The sequence below is a fragment of the Mustelus asterias genome, chromosome 2 (assembly GCF_964213995.1).
Source record: "Mustelus asterias chromosome 2, sMusAst1.hap1.1, whole genome shotgun sequence".
Classification (NCBI taxonomy): Eukaryota; Metazoa; Chordata; class Chondrichthyes; order Carcharhiniformes; family Triakidae; genus Mustelus; species Mustelus asterias.
This window is the reverse complement of record NC_135802.1, coordinates 160541531-160568905: the sequence shown is the minus strand read 5'-3', so window position 1 is coordinate 160568905 and position 27375 is coordinate 160541531. Positions and strand designations below refer to the sequence as shown.

Sequence of the window (27375 nt, the reverse complement as noted above, 5' to 3'; positions counted from 1 at the left end):
ATTAGTGAACCAGGTGGGTTTTTCCGACAATCAACAATGGTTTCATGGTCATCAGTAGATTCTTAATTCCAGATATTTTTTATTGAATTCAAATTCTACCATCTGCTGTGGCGGGATTCGAACGCAGGTCCCCAGAACATTAATCTGGATTAATAGTCTAGCGGTAATACCACTAGGCCATCGCCTACCGTAGGTTGAGAGTTGGGGGAGGGACACGACTGATGGCAGTTACAGCAGGATAATATTAATGTCTTTATAAAGTATTTACTCCCCTTCAATATTTCACAGTTTTCACATTGAATCAGTGGCCAAGGGCTTTCTTTATTGATCGACCTCACCCGCACAGTTTTGGACTGTAGGAGGAAACCGAAACACCTGGAGGAAACCCATGCAGACATGGGGAGAACATGCAAACTCCGCACAGACAGTGACCCGAGGCCCGAATTGAACCAGGTCTGTGGAGTTACTGTGCAAATCCCCTAGTCACCACACCCTGGCGCTATGAGGCACCAATGCTAGCCATTGTATGGTACGGTGGCACAGTGGTTAGAACTGCTGCCTCACAGGGACCTGGGTTCAATTCCCGGCTTGGGTCACTGTCTGTGCGGAGTCTGCACGTACTCCCCATGTCTGCATGGGTTTCCTCCGGGTGTTCTGGTTTCCTTTCACAGTCTGAAAGACATGCTGGTTAGGTGCATTGGCCTTGCTAAATTCTCCCTCAGTGTACCCAAATAGGCGCCGGAGTGTGGTGACTAGGGGATTTGCACAGTATCTTCATTGCAGTGTTAATGTAAGCCTACTTGTGACTAATAAATTAAGTTTCTTTTGTACCACTGTGCTGTCCCACCTGGACAAATTGTAAGAATGTTTTTTTAATTCATTCTTGGGACATGGGCGCCCCTGGCTGGCCAGCATTTATTGCCCATCCCTAGTTGCCCTTGAAAAGGTTGTGGTGAGCTGCCTCCTTGAAATGCTCGCAGTCCACATGCTATGGGTTGACCCACAATGCCATTCGGGAGGGAGTTCCAAGATTTTGACCCAGTGACTGCGAAGGAATGGAGACATATTTCCAAGTCAGGATGGTGAGTGAGTTGGAGGGGAACTTGCGGGTGGTGGTGTTCCCATGTATCTGAGTGTTGTTAGAGCCGCACCCATCCAGGCAAGTGGGGAGTACTCCTTCACACTCCTGACTTGTGCCTTGTAGATGTGGACAGGCTTTGGTGAGTCACGTGGTGAGCTACTCGCCACAGTATTCCTAGCCTCTGACCTGCTCTTGTAGCCACTGTGTTTATGTGGTGAGTCTAATTGAGTTTCTGGTCAATGGTAACCCCAAGGATGTTGGCAGTGGAGGATTCAATGATGGTAACACAATTGAATGTCAAGGGACGGTGGTTAGATTGTCTCTTATTGGTAATGGTCATTGCCTGGCATTTGTGTGGCGCGAATCTTACTTCCAGTGGGCTGACGAATGGCAGATGGAGTTTAATTTAGATAAATGCAAGGTGATGCATTTTGGTAATTGAACCAGGGCGGGACTTACTCAATTAATGGTAGGGCGTTGGGGAGAATTACAGACAAAGAGATCTCGGGGTACAGGTTCATAGCTCCTTAAACATGGAGTCACAGGTGGACAGAGTGGTGAAGAAGGCATTCGACATGCTTGGTTTCATTGGTCAGAACATTGAATACAGGTGTTGGGACGTCTTGTTGAAGTTGTACAAGACATTGGTAAGGCCACACTTGGAATACTGTGTACAGTTTTGGACACCCTATTATAGAAAGTATATTATTAAACTAGAAAGAGTGCAGAAGAGATTTACTAGGATGCTACTGGGACTTGATGGTTTGAGTTATAAGGAGAGGCTGGATTGACTGGGACTTTTTTCTCTGAAGCGTAGAAGGCTGAGGGTGATCCTATAGAGGTCTATAAAATAATGAGGAGCACAGATCAGCTAGATAGTCAACAACTGTTCCCAAAGGTAGGGGAGTCTAAAACTCCCATAGGTGAGGCATAGGTTTAAGGTGAGAAGGAGAGATGCAGAAGTGTCCAGAGGGGCAATCTTTTCGCACAGAGGGTGGTGAATGTCTGGAACAAGCTACCAGAGGTAGTAGTAGAGGTGGGTACAATTTTGTCTTTTAAAAAGCGTTTGGACAGTTACATGGGTAAGATGGGTATAGAGGGATGTGGGCCAAATGCGGGCAATTGGGACTAGCTTAGGGATTTTAAAAAAAGGGCGGCATGGACAAGTTGGGCCAAATGGCCTATTTCCCTGCTGTAAACCTCTATGACTCTATGAGTCTATGACACTTGTCAGCCCAAGCCTGGATATTGACCAAAAGATTGCCCTCAAACCGAGGTTATGAGAGAGAGTCCAGGCATAGGATGTGCCCAATCTACTGCCAGAATTTGCCATGACTGCTTCCAAAGACAGGAACCCAGCTGAGCAGGATTCTACTCCAACCTCTTTTCCCTCAGCCTGTCACCACTCATCCTGACCTCTGCCACAACAAGAGCAGGCAAGTTCCAGGCTTGAGTTTCAGTTCAACCTCTGATCTGACTGGACATCACCTCCGATGATGCATCAGTTTCCAAATCATGGAACTCCCTTCCGGACATCAGTGTGGGTGTTTCTACACCACAGCGATTGCAGCAGTTCGAGAAAGCAGCTCATTACCACCTTCTCGAAGGCAATTAGGGATAGGTAATAAATGCTGGCAGTGTTGCCCACATTCTGTGAAAGAATTTAGAGAGTCCTGAAGTGTCAGCCTAGATTGTATGGCTGAGACGACCGTGTGAGAGGAGCTCCCATCCTGATTCAGTGACAGAGAATGGCACAGGCTAAAATGTCAGCATTGAAATTGGAGAAGACTTTGGATCTGTTCATTGATTCCTCAGTTACTGGGAGCAAATGGGTAATAATTAATTGGCAGCTCATTTTACACCGTTCTCCCTTTCTTTTCCAATGCCTTGGCGAGCAGGGAAAATTCGAATGTCTAGCCCATTCATTGTGGGCCAGTCCCAGTGAATGAGCCTTTAACAGGAATATGTAGAAGAGGCTTAACACCTGGTTTAAACGGTCACTTTAGATTTTCCTCCTTCCACTTTGCTTAATGCTCTCTTTCCATCATCACCCTTTCAGTATCACACATGCCTTTGAAAGGTGTGCAGTAGTGCCCATTGTAAAGCACTTTGGGGTGTTGTGGAAGGTGCTATATAAATGCAAGTTTTCATTTCAATGAGCTGTCGATCTTTTTTCGGTCACTATATCAGCCAGTGTGTTTTCTTACTGTATCCCACATCCAAGGTGCACAGCAAGCTGGTAAAATGCCAGGATTCAGCCCTGGGCTCAGAATGACTGGACGCTCAGTTTAAAGGTCATTTATTTATTATTTATTTATTAATGTCACAAGTAGGTTTACATTAACACTGCAATGAAGTTACTGTGAAAATCCCCAAGTCGCCACACTCCGGAGCCTGTTCGGATACACTGAGGGAGAATTTAGCATGGGCAATACACCTAACCAGCACATCTTTCAGACTGCGGGGAGGAAACCGGAGCACCCGGAGGAAACCCACACAGACACGGGGAGAACGCGCAGACTCCACACAGACAGCGATCCAAGCTTTAGATGGGCTTTAGATTGGTTTCACTGGTCGGCGCAACATCGAGGGCCGAAGGGCCTGTACTGCGCTGTAATGTTCTATGTTCTATAACACCAAGCAACATATAAAAAGGAGGGAATACTTGTCTCAGATTATTCCTGTTTTAGTTTGAGATTTCATTGCAGTGTATTAGCACCAGCTGTAAATCTGACAGCTTTGCTAACGTGATATGTTGTCACCTTTGTATGAGATCAGTTAAAGCTTCCGTTAGAAAAGACTTGTATCACTTCAGGACATCTCATTCCAGCCAATAAAGCATTTTCAAAGTGCAGTCGCGACGATAATGTAGGAATATGGTAGTCAATCTGTGCACAGCAAGATCCCAGAAACAAACGTGATCATAACCAGATTCAGTTGTTTGATGAGATAAATTGAGGGATAACTCTTGGCCAGGACATCAGCAAATAGGGCCATGAGAGGTATTTTGAACCAACCTGAGGGAACAGACAGAACCTTGGTTTAATATCTCAACCAAAAGGCAGAACCTCTGACAGCGTTGCACTCCCTCAACTACTTTGCTGGAGCATCAGTCTAGGTTTTACACTTAAGCCTCTGAATCATAAGACCCCTATATACTACAGAAAGAGGCCATTCAGCCCATCGAACCTGCATCAACAACAATCCCAACCTAGCCCCATAACCCCACATATTTACCCTGCTAATCCCCGCAAAACTAGTGTCAATTTAACATGGCCAATCAATCTCACCTACATATCTTTGTGTGGGAGGAAACCGGAGCACCCAGAGGAAACCCACGCAGACACAGGGAGAATGTGCAAACTCCACAGTCACCCAAGGCGGGAATTGAACCCAGGTCCCTGACGCTGTGAGGCAGCAGTGCTAACCACTGTGCCATGAAGTGGGACTTGAACCTACAACCTTCTGGGTTCAGAGACAAGAGTGCTATTACCAATGCCCTTTGATGTTATTTCCAAGCACAAAATAAGTTGATTTTTCTAACATGTTTTTATGTTTTGCAGGCCAACCCAAAGCGTTTGAATTCAAGCTGCGCTGGCCATTATGATAAAGGGAAGGATTGCTGCAATGAGTGTCAAGCAGGTGAACTCTTTACACCATACAGTATGAGATTTCTCACTGTGAATATTGTTGTAACATCACTGTCTTGTACTAACAATGAAAAGGGAACTTCCAGCAGCCTCTCATTCCCATCATAACTCCAGCAGTGAAAACGCAGGAAAATAGACAGGGATTCAGATACAGAATGATGTGGGAAAAATCCTCACCCTCATGGGACAGGCGACTCTTGCCAGGACCTTATAGAGAACCAGGTTGACTGGTTAATCCTCAACAATGCTTTGAGCATCACAGACCTATCTAGTTAAGGTATTAGATTACTGAATCTGTCACCACAAATAGACCGGTTTCTGAAGAGGTCATCACCTGGAAGGTCATCTTAGAGCCAACTTCAAGGACACCATTTAGCCCCCTCTTCCCTTACCAGTAGTCACCCACTGGTCCTCAGATTCCTTGTTAGGTGCTCAGAAGATACCTGTAGTACCTCAGAAATGGCACGTTAAGCAGCAGAACTGACCATAGGTTATGTAGGTGCATTGGTGCCAATCTCCTAACTGCAGCTGGGACACACACCATACCTCATCAAATGGACGTTCCACCACTTGGAGTTCTAGAGCTTCATCGGCAAACTGCTTGTCTCCCTGCAACTTAATCCTGGTAAATCGCTGAGCCCTGGCTGTACAGACTCCTATTCTCACACCTGGCCTCCAGGTGCATATTCCAGCTGCTACTATGCCAAGTCTTAAGAGTTTCCTCATCCACTATCTGACAGGCTCCCACCACCATTGTGGTGGATTGGACCTGTACACAGAGCTGATATTGTGCTGAGCATCCGATGTTCTAGAATGTCCAAGTCAATTGCCCAGCAAGAAGCTTCTTCATCATTGATGAGGGACTTTGACAGAGATATGTTCACTCTATGACTGCCTCTCGCTGTCCTTCCAGGAGTTGCAGTGAAGAGTAGGTTTAAAATGAAGCACCGACTCCCGGCAGTTGCTTTCCCAATCTGCTGCAAATATATTTTACAGCTTAATCCTGAATATCATAAGTCAGCCAGTGGAAGCCTTTTGATTCCTTGTTTTCCCTCCCAAAATAATGCCTCACACTTGTTAAAAGAATGGCATTCCCCTGAAGTACCACTCCCACCAGACTGACCCCCTCTCCGACTGCCCAAACTGATTTTCCTTTGCATTATCAATAAAGTTTGAGATTGTGCTGCATCTGTGCAAGTTCAAATCACTTTGTGTTGTCGGCAAATGGAAATTTTTATTTAAAGTTTATTTATTACTGTCACAACACCCAAGAAACTTGACACCATCCAGGGCAAAGCAGCCCGCTTGATTGGCACCCCATCCACAAACATCCAGTCCCTCCACCACCGATGCTCAGTAGCAGCAGTGTGTACTATCTACTAGATGCACTGCAGCAATTCACCAAAGATCCTTAGACAGCACCTTCCAAAACCGACAACCATCACCATCTTGAAGGATAAGGTCAGCATATACATGGGAACACCACCACTTGCAACTTCCCTCCAAGCCACCCTGACTTGGAACTATATTGTCGTTCCTTCACAGTCGCTGGGTCAAAATCCTGGAATTCCCTCCCTAACGGCATTGTGGGTCAACCCACAGCACGTGGACTGCAGCGATTCAAGAAGGTAGCTCACCACTGTAGTACCTGTTAATTCTCAGATACTTTCAACCAGTTTACTTACTCCAAGGTTTTACTCCGGTGTCCTTATTTGCAAGATGGACAAAAGACAAACACAAGTAAAGGCTCAACAAGTTTATTAATAATAACACTATTAACCCTTAAATTACCCACATAAAACAAGAGGATACCCCAGCAGATTCAAGTATACTACCCGTAAAGATGGTTTGGTAGAACTGCTGGCCCGATTCTCTGAGTCCATCTGGTCCGTCGTCACGAATGTGAGTCTCGATGGCAGCTTCTTCCTTCCTTCCTTCTCTGGTCAGTCTTCCGAATGGGCAAGGCCGCCTCCTACGTCGAGTCTTCACTGCTGGTCTCTCAAAGTGTGTCCCTTTATCCCCCAGCCTGCTTGCCTTTCCAGAAACTTCTCTGGCTTCCGGCCAATGAGGTCCCAATGAGGTGGTTCCAATACCCAGTGGGTTTCTTGATGTCTGCCTGACAGGACACCAGGGTCCGCCCCCAGGTGTCCCATCTCCCAGGAACTTTTGGTGACGGAAAGTCTGGCCAGATCTGGGCTTCTAACAATAGGCCGGTGCATTTCAATGGGGTGCAGTGATCTCCTGCTAAGTATCAAGTAGAGTGTAACGACCTTTGATGGGTGGTTGATGGGTCAGGCCCAGACATGTTTGTGTATTTGTACAATTGGCTTGCCTGTGGTTTGACTGTGTTTGATTTTAATATGCCTAATTCTTTAATTTAGGATATCCAATTTTATCAGCCTTAAAACTAAGCCCTGTTTATATCACCACACCACCACCTACTCAAGGGCAACTAGAGATGGGCAATAAATGCTGGCCAGCCAGCGACGCCCATGTCCCACAAACGAATAAAAAAAGGTAGGCTTACCTTAACACTGCAATGAAGTTACTGTGAAAATCCCCTAGTTGCCACACTCCGGCACCTGTTCGGGTACACTGAAGGAGAATTTTAGCATGGCCAATGCACCTAACCAGCACATCTTTCGGACTGTGGGAGGAAACCGGAGCACCCGGAGGAAACCCATGCCGGCACAGGGGGAATGTGCAGACTCTGCACAGACAGTGACTCAAGCTGGGAATTGAACCCAGGTGCTAACCACTGTGCCACCATGCTGCCCTGAAATTAACCCCTGGGGTGCCTCACTATTCCTAACCCTTTTCTAGTCTGAGCCCCAGTCCTTGTCTTTGCCTCTTGTTCCTGTCCGTCAACCAACTTCCCAGCCATGTTGTGATGTTCCCTCTCAAACCATACCAGGTTTGAGGATTGATGACAGTGCACTCCAGCTCCATCAGCAGAGAAGGTCAGCTGCCGTCTGTGGGGAAATTTTAGCGACACGATCCAAATCTTTCAGCGAGCAACTGGAAGAAAGGTTCTAACTGATGGGGAAGTCATTTCATTTCATGTGCACATTACATTAATGGTCACAACAGGAGCCTAACAGCGTGCAGCAGTCATTAAAGTAATGTGTGTTCCTCATAAAGTGAGAATTGAGTCTTGTTTGGCTGAGTGGCCACATTTGCTGGGGAAATAATCAAATTCGACAAGTTGAGGTCTTGCAGTTGTGTGACCTGTTTCTTGGTGTCTGGTGTTGACTGAAAGTGTGTTACCTTTTCCTTCAACACAAATAAAATCCCCAATCATTAGGCACATTGTAACTACACACATTGCATATGTACTGTATACCTACTGTAAAAATGCCCCTGAGTATCTTTCTCTTTTTGTTGCTACTAGTAAAGTATTTTAATGGTTAGATGACTCGTGCTGATATTAATACTGTGTCTTCTCTTTTAGGCTTCTATCTCTCTGCTCCATGTACTGCAGAGAGACTTGCTGACTGCAAACCTTGTGGGGAAGGAGAGTATCTGGAGCACAGTAATTCTCAAACAGAATGTTTGAAACAGATTGAATGTGATGAAAGTTAGTATCTGCTGGTGTTCTGATCAAACTCTTGAGGTTTGGATTCTTGATCCTAGGTTGGGAACGCAGAGTCAGGATGTTTCTTGGTTCCGTAAATCCGTCTTGGGAGAAAGTACCCCAGAAGGTTGGATTTTCACTTTGGGATGGCAGGCGATCTCTGAATGATTGCGGAGGCCGCGAGGTTGATCAAGCACGGTTTCCCAGGATTTGTTTTTAAAAGCAGTAAAACAAAAAAAGTCCTCCAGCCTTCACCCCTCACACCCCCTCACCTCCTTACACACTTTCATGCCCTATCCATGCCAACTTATGCCCTCTACCCACCTCCCCCATAGACCTTTATAACCCCTGTGCCAACTTAATTCCAACTTATGTCATCTCACCCATCACCCTTTTTCCTTGCGCCTACCATGCCAACTCACCCAGTATGCATGGGCAGATCTCAGGACCTATGCTGAGATTAAATAAAATAAAGTTCTAAGTGTCTATTGTAGACTTTGTGTTTTAAAACAACACACTCGTCATAAATACCCATTCACTACATTTACATTCCTTCAACTACATCCTCATAAAGGCAAACATTTCATTCAAGTGCTTCATACTTCATGAAACAAACATTGAAACTCATAGTCCCACTTCAAAGTGTCTATTGTCATGTGGAGCTGTTAACCAATCGGGTGAAATGGAAGATACCGTACTCTGATAATGGAAGGTTGTGAAATCAGTCATGCAGCACTAATTCAGTAATGGTAGCACTAATCAAATAATAGTAACCCTCAGGCTTATGTCAACAGACAGAGTGATATATGAAGCAATCATTTATTTTTCAAATAGTCCAGAATTTTATTTCAAAGATTTAAAGGGCAGGAGTTTCAAATGCCTTGACAGCATTATAGTTGCCTTTGACAGTTTACTTTAGCACTTTGATACCTATGAAAGTTCCAATGAGTTTGTCACTTAATGAGTTTGTGCACTTTCTATGCACATTCTTGCCTGCTTTTAACAATGGCAAGGGTCACCATGCTTCCCCCAAGGGGCACTTGACTTCCCCAAAAGCACACCTCACCTTCCCCAAAGTTGTCCTGGGACTATATCCAAAGAGGTACCTACTTCTCCAAAATACTCCACAAAGTTCAGATTCGCTCTAATCAGGTTTAACCTCTGCATGTTCTTGGGTCACCCAAATTAGACAAGACTGGGGGCAGATGTTAATTTATCTGGGCAGCTGCCTCTGCAGAAAGCACAAAGCCCAACCCCTAGCCCATTCTGTCCATCGCAAAAATGGTAGTCCCAAGTTCAGGGGTGGGACTTCCAATTTACAGCCTCTTCAGCCATTTTCATAAGAACGGAATGACTTCCTGTCATTGCGAAAGTCCAAGCCTAAGATTGATATATCCAAAGTAGCTCAGTCATTACCCTTTATACTGTTCCTTTGAGGTTCCAAAGCTATGCCTGCCTGAGAGACCTGTCAAGCAAGCCATCACAGATCTGTGCTTTGGGTGTGACTGGAAGGCTATCCATAAAATTGTCAGGATGAATCACCCATTGATTTTCCATCCAACCTTTTGTGGAGATGTCTCCTCTCTGTCAGTGTGTTTCCTTCACTCGAATCATAATTAGGGAATCAGGGAGGTGGTGGCGGAGTGGTATTATCATTGGACTAGTAATCCAGACACCCAGGGCAATATTCCAGAGACCCTGGTTCGAATTTGAATTTGAAAATCTGGAATTAAAAGTCAACTGATGACCATGAAACCATTGTCGATTTCATGGAAACCCATCTGGCTCGCTAATGTCCTTTAGGGAAGGAAATTTGCCATCCTTACCTGGTCTGGCCTACATGTGACCGCAGCAATATGGTTGACTCTTAAATGCCCTCAGGGTTGGGCTCTAAATGCTAACCCAGCCAGCGACGCCCACATCCCATGAACAAATAATTTTTAAAAATCACACGTGTGTTTAGATCAATCAGATGAGGGAAGATGGTGGCGCAGTGTTAATGTGACTGGAGGCCCAGGCTAATGCTCTGGGGATCTGGGTACAAATGCCTTTGTCCCCACACTGCAGCGCAGCCGTCCTATAATGGATGGAAGGGATGTTGACATCATCTCCACGGTGAGATTGGGAAGGTTGATGGTGTGGTTGGAGTGGAGCACCGTCATGGTCAACTAAAAGGAAGGGGCCTGAAATCATAATTAGACCTTGGATTTGGCTGGGAATTGGACCTGACACTGGCTATAGGCAGGGATGACCTAATCACATTGGTAAGCGGTGCTGGCACAGAATGAGTATGTGGGCACCACATGCTTCATTGGACCCAACAATGCCCATTTTCTCATGCTAAAAATGCAGCCTGAACAATCCAATTTCTCCATCTATGACTTTTTTGGCTGAGATAACTATGAAAATATCTCACAAGAAGATGTGGTGGAATAATTAGAAATCTCACCTCAGATGCCACCAAACATTTGGATATTCCTCTGTTTCAAAGACTGGGATGCAGCTATGGAGCAGAAGATGTCATTTTTTAAAAAAAGATCTCCCCCTTTCCATGTCACAAATTTAATTTGATGCAACTGGAATCTGCCCAAGGCTGTTGCAGCAATATCATTGCACTGGCAACAAGAAACTTAAATATTTTATGAAAATTCTCAATATAAAAACAAAATCTCTTGAGGGTTGAGTGAATTTTAATCGTCTGCAATGGCAGTAATGTATTAAAGCAAAACGTTCACATTCCTCAAGCAATATACTTGGCAGTTCTGACTCTTGCTCTCTGTTTGAGTTCAATATTGGGTAGAAATTTAAACTACCATCCCCCCTCCACCCCCCATTGCCCCTCAACAAGGGCAGGTGGCCCAATTTGCCCCCCAACTCACCCATTTCTGGTTTTAATGAAGGCGGAACAAGGACAGCTGAGCAATCCACTTTCGGAAGGTCCATCTATCACTGAATCTTTGCTGTGTGCCTCCATTTTTACAGTTAGTTTAACTCAGAACCCAACTTGTGGAAGAAGGCAAGAAGGACTAGGCCCGTGAGGTAATTGCCTTTACAGCATTGCTTGCGGGTCGAGAGGAGCAGGAGTGCGACCTTTATTCACAGCTTGCAATTGGCTGAATCACCCCCCAGCTCCTCCTTCTCATCTTCAAAATCTCACCCCTGTAGTGTAAGGGTCTGGCACACATAGGGTTAATGTGGAATGAAGTACTGCCACACAGTGATGTAAGGGAATGCATGACCTGCACCTACGGGTCAGTGTGGTGTTGGGATAGAGCTGTGTGTACCAGCCAGCATGGAGGCAACTCCTAGTTTGTGCCATTTACTGTATGCTTGTAAATAGATCTAGTAATTGATAAAGATCTACAGTTAACCTGCTAAAGACACCAAAGACTTCTTCAAACCCACTGAGATGACCCATTTCCTCCACCACCATCCATAATCATTACCCATAATGATTGGAATGCGAGTCTTTACAGGTAATCAAGTCTTAAAGGTACAGACAATGTGAGTGGAGAGAGGGTTAAGCACAGGTTAAAGAGATGTTTATTGTCTCCAGCCAGGACAGTTAGTGAGATTTTGCAAGCCCAGGCAAGTCGTGGGGGTTACAGATAGTGTGACATGAACCCAAGATCCCGGTTGAGGCCGTCCTCATGTGTGCGGAACTTGGTTATCAGTTTCTGCTCAGCGACTCTGCGTTGTCAACTTGTCGGACTACACACTTCAACCAGATATTGATTACCTGTAAAGACTCGCATTCCAACCATTATCTTGTAAATTGAATTTGTGTCTTTATATGCCCTGTTTGTGAACACAACTCCCACTCACCTGATGAAAGGGCAGTTCTCCGAAAGCTTGTGGCTTGTGCTACCAAATAAACCTGTTGGACTTCAAACCTGGTGTTGTGAGACTTCTTACTGTGCTTACTCCAGTCCAATGCCGGCATCTTCACATCATTCCTCCCACAGTCCAAAGATGTGCAGGTTAGGTTGATTGGCCATGCTAAATTGCCCTTTCGTGTCAGGGAGACTAACTCGGGTAAATGCATGGGATTGCGGTGGGTACAGACTTGATGGGCTGAATGGCCTCCTCCTGCACTGTAGGATTCTATGATTCTAAGTTCAGGGTTGCTAAGTACAGTTAGAGAGAATGAAGAGCCGACAGCCTTGGCCCGGCAACATTTGAAGGAGAAATTGAGGGGAAAAACAGAAGAGGAAGTAGGAAAATGGGATGGGTGGTTAAGATTGTGATTTTGACTGAGGGAGACTGGGAGAAAGGCAGAAGAGAAGCAAGACAATGTCAATGGCCCCATTATCGCCATGGTTCCAACAAACCAAACAATTGTTATTTAGTCTTGGTTTTGATCTAAATTTCCACTCAATTGTAGATATACTTAAAGGCCACAAAAACATGTTAATTTGAGTATCCGTTGTTTTACATTTAAGGTGGGTGCTATCAGTCAAATACAAACGTATGTCGTTCGCACACGGTCACCATTCTCATTGAGTCTGAGGCTGTTTTGTTTCCTTTGTAGTGAAAGGATTTGAAGTTCTGCATAAAGGAGACGCAGTGACTGCTACACAGTGTGTATGTAGAGCCAATTACCATTGTTCACAGGATTGCGAATACTGCCTCAGGGATAATCCGTGTCTCCCAGGTTTTGAAGTGAAGGAGAAGGGTAAGCATGCATTATGGGACTTGAAACTAAATTTAAAATCCATGGAGGTTTCATAAAGCTGCAGTTTTTATATTACTGGAAAAAAGAGGTGATTGATTGTGGGAGTTGGACCTTTGTCTTTTGAGATCGTGGTTCCAGCTCTAACATGTCAGTCCATCAGTGTTTCCCAACATGGTAAAAGTTTTTAAAAGCTTATTTATTTATTAGTCACAAGTAGGCGTATATTAACACTGCAATGAAGTTACTGTGAAAATCCCCTGCTCGCCACAGTCCAGCACCTGTTCTCCCCGTGTCTGCGTGGGTTTCTTCCGGGTGCTCCAGTTTCCTCCCACAGTTCAAAGATGTGCAGGTGAGCTGGATTGGCCATGCTAAATTGTCCTTTAGTGTCCAAAGATCGGCCATGGTAAATGCTGCAGAGTTACTTTTAGTTGTTTCCTTTTCAGAAAGTCGGTGCAGACTTTACAGGCCAAACGGGCCCTTTATGCACTGCAGGAATTTTATGGTTCAACTCTGAGCTCAGCCGCAACTATGCTTATTCACTGATGCAGTGCATGGGCAGCACGGTGGCACAGTGGTTAGCACTGCTGCTTCACAGCGCCAGGGACCCGGGTTTGATTCTGCCCTTGGGTCACAGTCTGTGTGGAGTTTGCACATTCTCTCCGTGTCTGCGTGGGTTTCCTCCGGGTGCTCCGGTTTCCTCCCACACTCCAAAGATGTGCGGGTTAGGTGGATTGGCCGTGCTAAATTGCCCCTTAGTGTCAGGGGGATTTGTAGGATAGATAAGTGGGGATAGGGCCTGGGTGGGATTGTGGTCAGTGCAGACTTGATGGGCCGAATGGCCTCCTTCTGTACTGTAGGGATTCTATAATGCCCAGCTGAGTTCCTAATTTTAACAATAATTTGATGAGTTTGTTTGCCCTGACTGAGGAGCTATATTTAACCTCGCGGCAGGGCCAATAGATCGGGATCAGGAATAAAATTCCCAAGTGACAATCCAGCATAATCACACAGCAAAACTCTCAACCGAGAAAACTGTACAGCTTGGGGCATGAAGGCGAAGAGTTAGCCGCACTTTAACTTTCTGTCTGACGTGTCATGAATATTCAAATTGCCTCATTTAAAATTATTTGCTCAGTCATTGATGTGCTCAGATGGGCAGCACTTGAGGAAGAAACTGCTTCTGCGCGCTGGTTTGACTAGACTTGAAGGAGATTGCCAAAAATATTAGCACCAACCCTTCAATCTTTAACTGGTCTGGCCCACATGTGGCATGAGTTGACCCTTAACTGCCCTCTGAAATGATCAAGCAAGCCACTCAGTTGCCATGGGATGGACAACAAAGGCTCGCCTTGCCAGCAACACCCACATCCCATGAATGAATGATTAAAAAAAGGAAAGTCTTCAGCGACTGATGTTTTCTGTAAAGCTTTGCTTGCATTCCATTTTCTAATTGAACATTATCTTCCACAGCAAACAGGATATCGGATACCAAATGTAGGCCCTGTCCATCAATGTATTTTTCAAATGAGACCTCGCTGACAGCGAAGTGTAAACCAAGGACCAAGTAAGTTTACTGATCAGTATCTGAACCAGAACATTACGGTGTGGTAATTTGCAATGTTGAATGGTATTTTGTTTTTCTTTAATATCTGTTCAGAAGTATTTATATCACAGAAGCAAGCCATTTGGCCCAACCAGTCCATGATGGTGTTTAAGCTCCAGGCAGCATGGTGACACAGTGGTTAGCACTGCTGCCTCACAGCCAGGGACCTGGGTTCGATTCCTGGCTTGGGTGACTGTCTGTGTGGAGTTTGCACGTTCTCTCTGTGTCTGCGTGGGTTTCCTCCAGGTGCTCCCCCGACAGTCTGAAAGCCGTGCTGGTTAGGTGCATTGGCTGTGCTAAATTCCCTCAGTGTACCCAAACAGATGCCAGAGTGTGGCGACTCGGGGATTTTCGCAGTAACTTCATTGCAGTGTTAATGTAAGCCTACTTGTGACACTAATAAATAAACTTTAAACTTCAAGCATCCCCTACCCTTTTCATCCAACCCCAGCAACATATCCTTCTAATAGAAAGACTTTGTAACAGTTTATGTACTGATGTCATTGAACCTTCCTCACATCAGAACAAAATTAACTTGTCTTCAACATGTTTCCACATCATGAAAAGTACCTTTTCAAATAGCTTGATATCAATTTTTGAGTCTAAATCTTTACATTTCCTAACGAACATTATCTCTGAGGAACAGAATGACATTTGGTTTATCTAGTCTATGGGTCATGATCCAAATGACTTTCACCTAATTTTCTGCGCAGGTAGATGGGTAAGGATTGGGAATTTGCTTCAGACCCCAGAGTCAGAAGCTCGAGGCTCGCCCAATATTGGACCAGAGGCCTCATCAACATCTTGTCCATCCAGGTGGCTCCATGAGGGAGACGTAGGGCCACCCTGCTCAAAGAATGGAATATCCCACCTGGGTTTGGGCATATTGAAGTAAGGGAGATGCCAAAATTCCATTCGGGAGGTAGCACTTCATGAGCCCAAGCTTTGGCTTGGTTGCATTGGCTTTTATGAAGCAATGTGCCCGAAAGTGGTGTAACCAGCACAAAAGATCTTGGAATTTATTGAGTTTTCACAATCAAAACATTTTTAGGAGCTGCCCACAAAACTGGCCATGTACAGTTGAGAGTTTCCAATGATTGGATGGCATGGTGGCATAGTGGTTAGCATTGCTGTCTCACAGCGCCAGGGACCCGGGTTCAATTCCGGCCTCGGTCACTGTCTGTGTGGAGTTTGCACATTCTCCCCGTGTCTGCATGGGTTTCCTCCGGGTGCTCCGGTTTCCTCCCACAGTCCAAAGATGTGCAGATTAGATTGATTGGCCATGCTAAATTGACCCTAGTGACAGGGAGACTAGCAGGGTAAATGTGTGGGGTTACAGGAATAGGGCCGGGTAGGGTTGCAGTCAGTAGAGGCTTGATGGGCTGAATGACCTCCTTCTGCACTGAAGGGATTCTATGATTGGTTTTGTTAGCCTTTGAGGAAGCTTCAAAAAACAAATTGGATCCTTTGGGCACAAATAGGCACATTCTGAAAGCTTTGTACTTGCTCAGAGACTACTGCACCCCAATATAATTAGCTAATAGCTTTGTATATTTTGTATATATCATTTTCAGTTTCTCCAAATTGGGTAATTTACTGATGATGGAGAGTAAATGCTTATTTTTTGTGATAAATCCATTTAAACCATTTCAATCAAACCGCACCAAGTTGCTGCTCTTAACACATCAAGGGATACTCTTCACATCGGCACTTCTTTCAATTGCATTTGGAAATGCTGCACGATTGGTTTGATTCGCTGCAGGCTGTGTTTCACTGATATGCAAATATGTTTGAGCTTCTCAAAACTAGTGTAATTCCAGGTCCCATTCATACCCAGATCCTCCCACCAGCTGGGGGTGAGAGTTAGGGTTAGGGATCACTCACCAGCTGTACCTAAAGCTGAAACTCGGTTCTCTAATCTGTATTGAATCAGTCAACTGAGGCTGGGATTATGAAGCATAGATACACCCTGGTTCTTCCCTCTGCACCTATCATGGTCAGTCTGAACAACACTCTTGACAGCATCAATCATTCCTCTACTGCTACGCTAAGACTTAAAGGGGCTTTTTATACAATAAGTATTGGTCTGAGATGTGCCATGTTCTCCCCATGCATCGGCAGCCTAATGTTGTTAGTTAAACTTTATAACCCTTTGAGAAAATGAATCATGCTTGCTACCAAAAGAGAAAATGCTGGAAAATCTCAGCAGGTCTGGCAGCATCTGTAAGGAGAGAAAAGAGCTGATGTTTCGAGTCCAGATGACCCTTTGTCAAAGCTAAAAGTTGTAGAAAGTGGGAGATATTTATACTGCAGGGTGAGGGAATGAAAAATTAGTCATAGCCACAAAAACAAGGGGAAAGGCTGCTAATGGCAGCCCATAGAGAGAATAAAGGGTGTGAATGGCCAAACAGCAGAGAAGCTGAAATTAGAGGTTAACTGTGACAGATGAAGATGGAGGGGGAGATGGGTGGGAGAGAGGTAAAATTGAGAAAGAGGGGGGGAAAGGTAAGGAAAGGAGGGATAAAATAGGGGAAAAGAGTGGGGGGGGGGAGAAAAATACAGAAAGACAATAAAGAAATAAAAAGTAGAGAACAGTTAAAAATAAATAAAATGGAAACAAAGGGGTCGAGGTGGGGGAGAGCAAATCATCTGAAGTTGTTGAATTCGATGTTGAGACCGGAAGGCTGTAAAGTGCCCAGCCGGAAGATGAGATGCTGTTCCTCCAGTTGGCGTTGAGCTTCACTGGAGCATTGCAGCAGGCCAAGGACAGACATATGGGCATGGGAGCAGGATCGTGTGTTAAAATGGCAGCAACCGGAAGGTCAGGGTCCTGATTGCGCACAGACCAAAGGTGCTCAACAAAGCGATCACCCAGTCTACGCTTGGGTCTCTCCAATATAGAGGAGACCACATTGGGAGCAGCGAATGCAATAGACCAAATTGAAGGAGCATGTTTGCTCTCGGGCCAATGTTCAAACACACGATCAATAATGTCATATCACATCTAAAATGAAAAGTATTGTTAAGGCGATTTCTTCAGGTTGATCTTGCACCTTCGACCGTTCAGCCGTTCACAGTCAGTTTGCAAACTCTTGCATTTCCTCGAGGCTGAATGCGGACGCACGTCCGAAAGGACCATGCACCAAACAAAATTAGTAGAGTAATGGGCCCACACGTTACCTGTACATCGCTACCAATGGAAATGGCCCCCTTGTCCATCAACTGGTGTGTACTGTTGGATCAAGGGATTTGGTGAGCTATCACATGACAGAGTGGACTTTCCTTGGGACAACTTCTAACATTGTACGCTGATGGCTGGTCTGCTGTATGGAACCTCTGCTTGCAGCTATTGCATTTTGCGAATCTGTCACAACTGTACTTTTCTGCAATCTTTCCAACTTCCTCTGTGGAAGATCAGAATTCTTGACTGTGCACAAGGCATAAAGTGATGATAATGTTTAGCATTCCACACCTTGGCGTTTTTAAGTATTCCACACCTTGCAGTTTTTAAGTATGCAGGTACAACCTTGCCAGAGCTATGTTGTCCTCTCAGGATTAAGTTTAATAGAGAAGTAGGTAGGAATTAACTGATACTGAGCAGACTCAATGGGCCAAATGGCCTCTTCTGCACAGTAGGGATTCTATGATAAGATAAAGGCTTATGCATGATACATATTTATTGCTATCGATTGCCAGTTATTTCACCTGTTAAGTTGCATCTAACAACTATGTGGGGTCTGTTTTATAAACATTGGAACAAGAAGAGTTTCTTTTTCACCAAGGGTAACAGAGTATATTCCAAATAATCTAATTTGGTTTATAATTAATTGTGATGATCAAGCTTTTACCACGTTTAAATGCACATTTGAATCTGGCACACTGCACTCTAACTGCGTCCGAGTCAACATAAACTTGAAGCTGTATTCCCTCCATTACAACAGTGGCTACACTTTCAAGGTACATTATTGTTTTTAAAAGTGTATTTATTAGTGTCACAAGTAGGTTTACATTCACACTGTAATGAAGTTACTGTGAAAATCCCCTAGTCACCACACTCCGGCGCCTGTTCGGGCACACTGAGGGAGAATTTAGCACGGTCAATGCTCCTAACCAGCATATCTTTTAGACTGGAAAGAAACCGGAGCACCCAGAGGAAACCCACGCAGACACGGGGAGAATGTGCAGACTCCGCACCGACAGTGACCCAGGGATGTCCTGAGGAGATAAAACTTCCTCTATAAATGCAAGTTGATTTACTTTATCCACCAACACTTGCAGTTTGAGGAAATTATGAATTTCACCTTTGAAGTCTTTGTTTCACTGTCCTGTAATCCCCAAACCAGTTTCCCAGCTATGCTGAAAAGATCCTTCCTCTTCCCAAAATCCCACCACTCAGTTGTGGCAATTTCTTTTGCAGGGTATTTGATGTGTGCAAGTATGTGTATAGCCAGTGTACCAGTTTGAGTAATATTGACAGTTGCAATATCTGATTTCATTGAGAAATATCCCAGCCAATGTTTATCCCTCAATCGTTATGACTTAAAGTAAGTGATCCAGTCATCATTGAGTTGCTGTCTGTGGGATCTTGCTGTGCGCTGCCACGTTTCCTACTTTACAATAGTGATTATATTTCAAAATGTACTGGATTGGCAGTGTAGTGTTTTGGGATGTTCTGCAGTTGTGAAAAGTGGGCAGCATGGTGGCACACTGGGTTAGCATTGCTGCCTCACAGCGTCAGGGACCCGGGTTCAATTCCGTCCTTGGGTGACTGTCTGTGCAGAGTCTACACATTCTCCTCGTGTCTGCATGGGTTTCCTCCGGGTGCTCCGGTTTCCTCCCACAGTCCAAAGATGTGCAGGTTGGCTATGTGAAATTGCCCCTTAGTGTTGGGGGATTAGCAGGGTAAATACGTGCAGTTACACGGATAGGGTCTGGGCGGGATTGTTGTCACTGCAGACTCGATAGGTCAAATGGCCTTCTTTTGTACTGTAGGGATTCTTTGATTCTAAATGCAAGTCTCTATTTTTAATATTTATACTAAATTTCATTTTCTATAGTTGCACGGCTCTGGGAATGAAGGAAAGAGTTCCTGGTAGTCCTACTTCTGATACCGTGTGCATCAGTGTTGATGGTCCAACACCTTCAGTTTCAGGTACAATAGGCGCAATGTTTATCTGACACAGCTATAAGTATCATTAGGAGCTCTGCATTGTAATGTAAAGCTTGAACCTTCATCACTAACTTGTCTATGCTAAAACAAACAAATACAGAAATGTTCTATAAAACACTCAGTAGGCTAGGCAATGTCTCTGGAACGAGAAACAAAGTTAATGCTTCAGATTGCTCATTAGAACTGTCCCTAGAGTTCAGCAATGTTGACTTTTCTATTTGAATTTTCCAAGTTGAGTCATTGGAGAAATTTAGAATTCTGACAATGCAGAAGAGATGATGTGGAGATGCCGGCATTGGACTGGGGTAAGCACAGTAAGAAGTCTCACAACACCAGGTTAAAGCCCAATAGGTTTATTTGGTAGCACAAGCCACAAGCTTTCGGAGCACTGCCCCATCATCAGGTGAGTGGGAGTTCTGTTCACAAGCAGGGCAGATATAGATCCAAACTCAATTTACAAGACAATGGTTGGAATGCGAGTCTTTACAGTTAATCAAGTCTTAAAGGTACAGACAATGTGAATGGAGAGAGGGCCAAGCACAGGTTAAAGAGATGTGTATTGTCTCCAGACAGGACAGTTAGTGAGATTTTGCAAGCCCAGGCAAGTCGTGGGGGTTACAGATAGTGTGACATGAACCCAAGATCCCGGTTGAGGCTGTCCTCATTTGTGCGGAACTTGGCTATCAGTTACTGCTCAGCGATTCTGCGTTGTCGTGTGTCGTGAAGGCCTTCTGTCGACATTAACTGTCCTGACTGGAGACAATACACATCTCTTTAACCTGTGCTTAACCCTCTCTCCACTCACATTGTCTGTACCTTTAAGAGTTGATTACCTGTAAAGACTCACATTCCAACCATTATCTGTAAATTGAGTTTGTGTCTTTATATGCCCTGTTTGTGAACACAACTCCCACTCACCTGATGAAGGGGCAGTGCTCTGAAAGCTTGTGCTACCAAATAAACCTGTTGGACTTTAACCTGGTGTTGTGAGACTTCTTACAGTGCAGAAGAGGCCATTGAGCCCATCAAATCTGCACCAACTCTCTGACAGAGTATCTTTCATAGGCCCCTTCCCTTGCCCTCTCCCTGTAACCCACACACACCTCTCATGGCTGATCCATCTAACCTACACATCTTGAGACACTAAGGGGCAATTTAGCACGGCCAATCCACCTAATCTGCACATCTTTGGACTGTGGGAGGAAACCGGAGCACCCAGAGGAATCCCACGAAGACACGGGGAGAACGTGCAAACTCCACACAGATAGTTACCCAAGGCTGGAATTGAACCTGGATCCCTGAAGCTGGGAGGCAGCAGTGCTAACCACTGTGTCACTGTACGACCCTTAAATTTCCATTGGGTTGGCATTGAACTCATGCCAACTTATCCTAAAAAAGCAGAGTACTTCAGTGTAGTTTAACGGGGCTGTCACCTTCATTCAACATACTGTTTCTTTCCAAATAATGAGTAGATTAATGATAAGATTGATTTGCTGGCAATAGTACACATTGCAACTTTATAAAAATCATTACATATGAACATGCAAATTATGTGAGGTTCTTGACATGGATAATTATATATTCAGCCAGAGATACTTAGAATTAGAACTACATTTATTATTGACAGAACTGCTTTGCTGATAAAAAAATTCTGTTTGTAAAGCTTAGTTGGTGGGCTCAATTCTGTGCAAATGGATTGGTTTTGAACAAATTAAAATCTTCCCCATTTTATCCAGAACCTTATAAACATAGAAGATAGGAGTAGGAGGAGGCCATTCGGCCCTTCGAGCCTGCTCCACCATTCATCACGATCATGGCTGATCGTCCAACTCAATAGCCTAATCCTGCTTTCTACCCATAACCTTTGATCCCATTCGCCCCAAGTGCTATACCCAGCCGCCTCTTGAATACATTCAATGTTTTGGCATCAATGCTTCCTGTAGTAATGAATTCCACAGGCTCACCACTCTTTGGGTGAAGAAATGTCATCTCATTTCCATCCTAAATGGTCTACCCCGAATCCTCAGACTGTGACCCCTGGTTCTGGACACCCCCACCATCGGGAACATCCGGATGTTCCAGGATTTTGATGCAGCGATGATGAAGGAACGGCGATATGTTTCCAAGACAGGATGGTGTTTTGTTTAATGTTTAAAGTTTATTTATTAGTGTCACAAGTCAGCTTATATTAATACTGCGATGAAGTTACTGTGAAAACCCCCTCCAGCCAGAACAAAAGCAAAATTCCCTTCCTTTCACCTGCCTTGTATTTTTTGCCATAATCGGGGATAATAATGTTAAGATGTCATATTCCCATCGATTGATTTGAAGATTGCTCATTTGGCACAGACCACTTGACGTCAGATAGGATTCGGGTTACACAACCTCTGTACAGGCAAAAGAAATGTCGCCTAACCACCATCAACCACAATTGCACAATGACTATGGGACAGCCTGTCAGAGCATCTACACACCACCAGCTGAACCATTGCAGAATAGACTGAGGTGGTAAACACAGCTCCAGTGAGCACATTGAACAAGAACCAGCTGGAGACTGCGGGAAGATAGGGTAGAGGTGGAGGGATTCTTTCCACTTAGAAAGGAAGCTAGAACTAGAGGGCACAGCCTCAAAATAAAGGGGGGTCAGTTTAGGACAGAGGTGAGGAGGAACTTCTTCTCTCAGAAGGTGGTGAATCTCTGGAATTCTCTGCCCACTGAAGTGGTGGAGGCTACCTCGTTGAATATGTTTAAATCACGGATAGATGGATTCCTGATCGGTAAGGGAATTAGGGGTTATGGGGATCAGGTGGGTAAGTGGAACTGATCCACTTCAGATCAGCCATGATCTTATTGAATGGCGGGGCAGGCTCGAGGGGCTAGATGGCCTACTCCTGCTCCTATTTCTTATGTTCTTATGTTCTTAAGATATTAATGCACTGGTCCGGTGGGCCGAGAAGAGGCAAAATGGAATTGTATCTAGTGAAGATTCTTTTTAATTAGTTGCATCAATTAATGAATTTTGGAAAATCTCTTTTCATAATTTATTATGTTGGTCGACCAGGAGTGTGATGAGTAGAGCTCCCAAAACATGCAAGATGCTCGACACCATCCAGGGCAAAGCAGCCCCGCTTGATTGGCTCCCCCATCCACCACCTTCAGCATTCACTCCCTCCACCGCTGACACACAGTCTACAAGATACACTGCAGCAACGCACCGAGGCTTCATCAACGGCAGTTTCCAAACCCGTGACCTCTGCCACCTAGAAGGACAAGGGCAGCAGATACATTCAGGAACACCGTCACCTGCAAGTTCCCCACCAAGCCATTCACCATCCTGACTTGGAAATATACAGTCACCCAGTTGCTTTAGGGTCAGCAGCTGTGGCACCTGCTCACTGCAATAGAAAATTCAATGGTAGAAACTGATGGGTGGCACAGTGATTAGCACAGCTGCTTCACAGGGAACTGGGTTCAATTCCCGTCTGTGTGCCTTTTGCACGTTCTCCCCGTGTCTGCGTGGGTTTTCCCCGGGTGCTCCGGTTTCCTCCCACAGTCCGAAAGACGTGCTGGTTAGGTGCATTGGCCATGCTAAATTCCCCGAATGATGGGCAGAATTTTCCCACAGTTTTTCAGCGTGTCGGCTCGGACTGAAAGCCGGAGCGTATCTCGCCAGCTGCACCGCCTGGTTTTCAGTGCACTCTGAAAAACACGAGTGAGTGTGATTTACGCCGTCACGCTGGCAGGGTGGGGCCTGACCGAACTGGCAAGGCCGATCTCACAGAGATCTTTAACGATGGTGCCACAATCGTAACTGAAAGTAAACACCCTCTTCAGCCCACCCAACCCCCTCCCCACCCCCCCACCATTGACACAGAGGAGCCCTCTCTCCCCCTCCCCCATAACCACAGACCCAGGGGCACTCTCCCCTCTCACAGGCATCAGTCCTCCCCATCACATATAAGGGGGTTCCCTCCCTAAAGAGCCCGCCGCTGGCACTGCTCCCTGGTGCAGGTTAACCTCTACCAGGGCAATGCCAACATGTGTCGGGGCAGTGCCAGGGTATGTCCCACTCCACCTGGGGGCTACCTTGACGCCCCTGGTGGGATCCTCCGATTGTTTCCTGTCTTTACCAACCCTGTTATGAACACATCGGCGAGCTTTCAATATTCGAGGGAACCTCGTTACTGGCGAGGAGTGGGGAAAATTGGGAAACACGACATCGCCGGCGAGAATCTCGCTTCCTGATTCCCAGATTTTGCGCCCGCATCTCTATTTTCGCTGACAGCGATCGAAGCACAGAATCACCCCCAAAGTGTTCTCTTTACCTTTTTTTTATTCATTCGTGGGACGTGGGCGTCGCTGGCTGACCAGCATTTATTGTCAATCCCTAGTTGCCCGAGGGCAGTTGAGGCGGTTGTGGCTCTGGAGTCATATGTAGGCCAGACCGGGAAAGGATGGCAGATTTCCTTCTCTAAAGGACATTAATGAACCAGATGGGTTTTTCCGACAATCGAAATCATGATCATCAGTAGATTCTTAATTCCAGATTTTTTTAAATTGAATTCAAATTCCACCATCTGCTGTGGCGGGATTCGAACCCGGGTCCCCAGAACATTAGCTGAGTTTCTGGATTAATATCCTAGTGATAATACCACTAGGCCATCGCCTCCATCTGCCCCACCACAGCCTCCTTTTCACAATTCCAGGGAGAAGAATTCACGTCTTCTTTCCATTATTTAGCTGGATTTGCCCCACTGCCAAGTTGTAACAGAGCCGTCAGCCACTTGGTTTCCCTTCCTGAATGGAGTGAAGTTTTTAACCACACTCTGGTAGTTTCATGTTCACCATTTATTGAAACTGACTTTTAATTGCAGATTTATTAAACAAACAGAATTTAAAATCCCCGGTTGCAGAGAGTTCATGTCGCCAGGCTATTAACCCTAATCCAATCATGTCAACCCTCTACTGTACCTTCAACCCAAGCCTACAATTTACATTGTCTTGCCTTCTTGAAGCACCGCTCTGCTTAACCGCTCTGCCACTGGCCTTTGATCTCGGCGGGCTCTCTTGCTATTTAGCATCAGATCAAAGTGGAATCTGTAATACATGTTCCTTGGGTATGTACATGAAGACGCTCATTAAGCAGTGTAGTGAATGTGTCTCCGCCAGGTCCTTGAATATCTGCCAGTGTTCATCTTGCAGCTTTCTGATATCCTTTCACATATTCATGAAGTTGCTTCCAAAGCCACAGAGTGCTGTTGTAACTGGAGAAGATTCTTGTTTCCAGCTACATGGGGTTAGAAATGCATGATGTGGAGATGCCGGCGTTGGACTGGGGTGAACACAGTAAGAGTTTTAACAACACCAGGTTAAAGTCCAACAGGTTTATTTGGTAGCAAATACCATTAGCTTTCGGAGCACTGCTCCTTCGTCAGATGGAGTGGAAATCTGCTCTCAAACAGGGCACAGAGACACAAAATCAAGTTACAGAATACTGATTAGAATGCAAATCTTTACAGCTGATCAGGTCTTAAAGATACAGACAATGTGAGTGGAGGGAGCATTAGGCACAGGTTAAAGAAATGTGTATTGTCTCCAGACAGGACAGCCAGTGAGATTCTGCAAGTCCAGGAGGCAAGCTGTGGGGGTTACTGATAGTGTGACATGATTTTTTTGTCTCTGTATGCCCTGTTTGAGATGTGGAGATGCCGGCGTTGGACTGGTGTAAACACAGTAAGGAGTCTAACAACACCAGGTTAAAGTCCAACAGGTTTATTTAGCTAGTGGCGTTTGCTACCAAATAAACCTGTTGGACTTTAACCTGGTGTTGTTAGACTCCTTACTGTGTTTGCCCTGTTTGAGAGCAGATTTCCACTCCATCTGACGAAGGAGCAGCGCTCCGAAAGCGAATGGTATTTGCTACCAAATAAACCTGTTGGACTTTAACCTGGTGTTGTTAAAACTCTTACTTAGAAATGCATAGCAGAGGATGTATCTGAATTAATTGAACAAGGCGTAGGCATGAAGCAGGAGCCTGTCTTCTGACCTGAGTAATTTGGGAAATGCCAAATCCCGGTTCACACGAATCATTGTTTTGACCATTAGATTTGATTTGATTTATTATTGTCACATGTATTAACATACAGTGAAAAGCATTGTTTCTTGCTCGCTATACAGACAAAGCATGCCGTTCATAGAGAAGGAAAGGAGAGAGTGCAGAATGTGGTGTTACAGTTATAGCTAGGATGTAGAGAAAGATCAACTTAATGCAAGGTAAGTCCATTCAAAAGCCTGATGGCAGCAGGGAAGAAGCTGTTCTTGAGTCGGTTGGTATGTGACCTCAGACTTTTGTATCTTTTTCCCGACGGAAGAAGGTAGAAGAGAGAATGTCCGGACTGCGTGGGGTCCTTGATTATGCTGGCTGCTTTGCCGAGGCAGCGGGAAGAGTCAATGGATGGGAGACTGGTTTGCGTGATGGATTGGGCTACATTCACGACCTTTTGTAGTTTCTTGCGGTCTTGGGCAGAGCAGGAGCCACAAGAACACCAAAAGAATATAGAGTATGCAGTGAATAATGCTGATATGTTCGATCTCCAGCCCCTTTTTCAAACATGCACAACTGAATATGAGTTCAGGAAACCTGTCCCATTTAAAGGGATCCTAAACTACTCTCGAGTTAGTTGCTGGTTAATCTCTACTGGCTCTGTTTGAGTTTGTAGAAGTGTTTAGCTGTTTAAAATTGAAGGGCCGAATTCTTCACCTCCAGCGGGGAAATCGGCGAGAATTTGTCGGATCGTAATTAGAACAAAGAACACAGTACAGCATAGGAACAGGCCCTTCAGCCCACCAAACCTGCGCTGACACATGACGCCTTTCTGAACCAAAGACCTTTTGCCTCTATGTGGTCCATATCCCTCCATTCCCTGCCTATTCATGATGTGGAGATGCCGGTGTTGGACTGGCGTTGACAAGATGAGAGGTCAGGTGACAAAGGAGCAGCGCTCCGAAAGCTTGTGATTTCAAATAAACCTGTTGGACTATAACCTGGTGTCATGTGACCTCACATTCACCACCCTCTGGGTGAAGAAATTTCTCCTCGCCTCAATTCTAAAAGGTTTCCCCTTATCCTCAAACAATGACCCCTACTTCTAGACTCCCCCACCATTGGGAACATTCTTTCTGCTCCTGTTCCTAGTTCTTATGTTGTTATGGGATGTTCTGTGAAATATTTTTGGATGGGACAGGGTGAAGCCAGGTGCTGTTGTACGAAATCTGTTGGGGAACCTAGAAAAACTCCACTTTTATTCAATGATGTACTGTTACTCTATATTTCTAATTTCATAAAATGAATCTGTGAGATCCAAAGTGTTACTGTTATTGGTTGCAAGTTACAAAAATATGAATTTCATTATTCTGTGAGGACAAGCATTCTCTGTCCATTGACGAATATTAATCATTTCTGAGTGCTGTCATACAGCTGGTACTCTATCAGACTCATTATCTTTACATCTGACACAACAGGAAGTAGAAGAATGTACTGTTCCATCAGTGCAATCTTGTGGTGTGCTTGACAATTTAATCAACATATCTGAGGAATGAATCTGCGGTAGTTATGGATGTTC

The 27375-nt window shown here is 45.0% G+C and overlaps 1 protein-coding gene across 2 annotated transcripts in view; it reads left to right on the top strand.

The window, feature by feature from the left end:
- Nucleotides 1-27375, top strand: part of LOC144480424 (uncharacterized) — a 60963-nt gene that overhangs the window by 17404 nt on the left and 16184 nt on the right. The window contains exons 1-6 of one of the 2 annotated variants that reach the window (XM_078199847.1): nt 289-453; nt 4645-4723; nt 8183-8308; nt 12837-12980; nt 14451-14544; nt 19641-19735. In XM_078199847.1, the coding sequence (XP_078055973.1) occupies nt 397-453; nt 4645-4723; nt 8183-8308; nt 12837-12980; nt 14451-14544; nt 19641-19735 (595 nt within the window). In that variant the 5' untranslated portion in view covers nt 289-396. Of the gene's footprint in view, nt 1-288; nt 454-4644; nt 4724-8182; nt 8309-12836; nt 12981-14450; nt 14545-19640; nt 19736-27375 lie in introns of those variants that run through there. The other variant, XM_078199837.1, reaches the window with a different exon arrangement.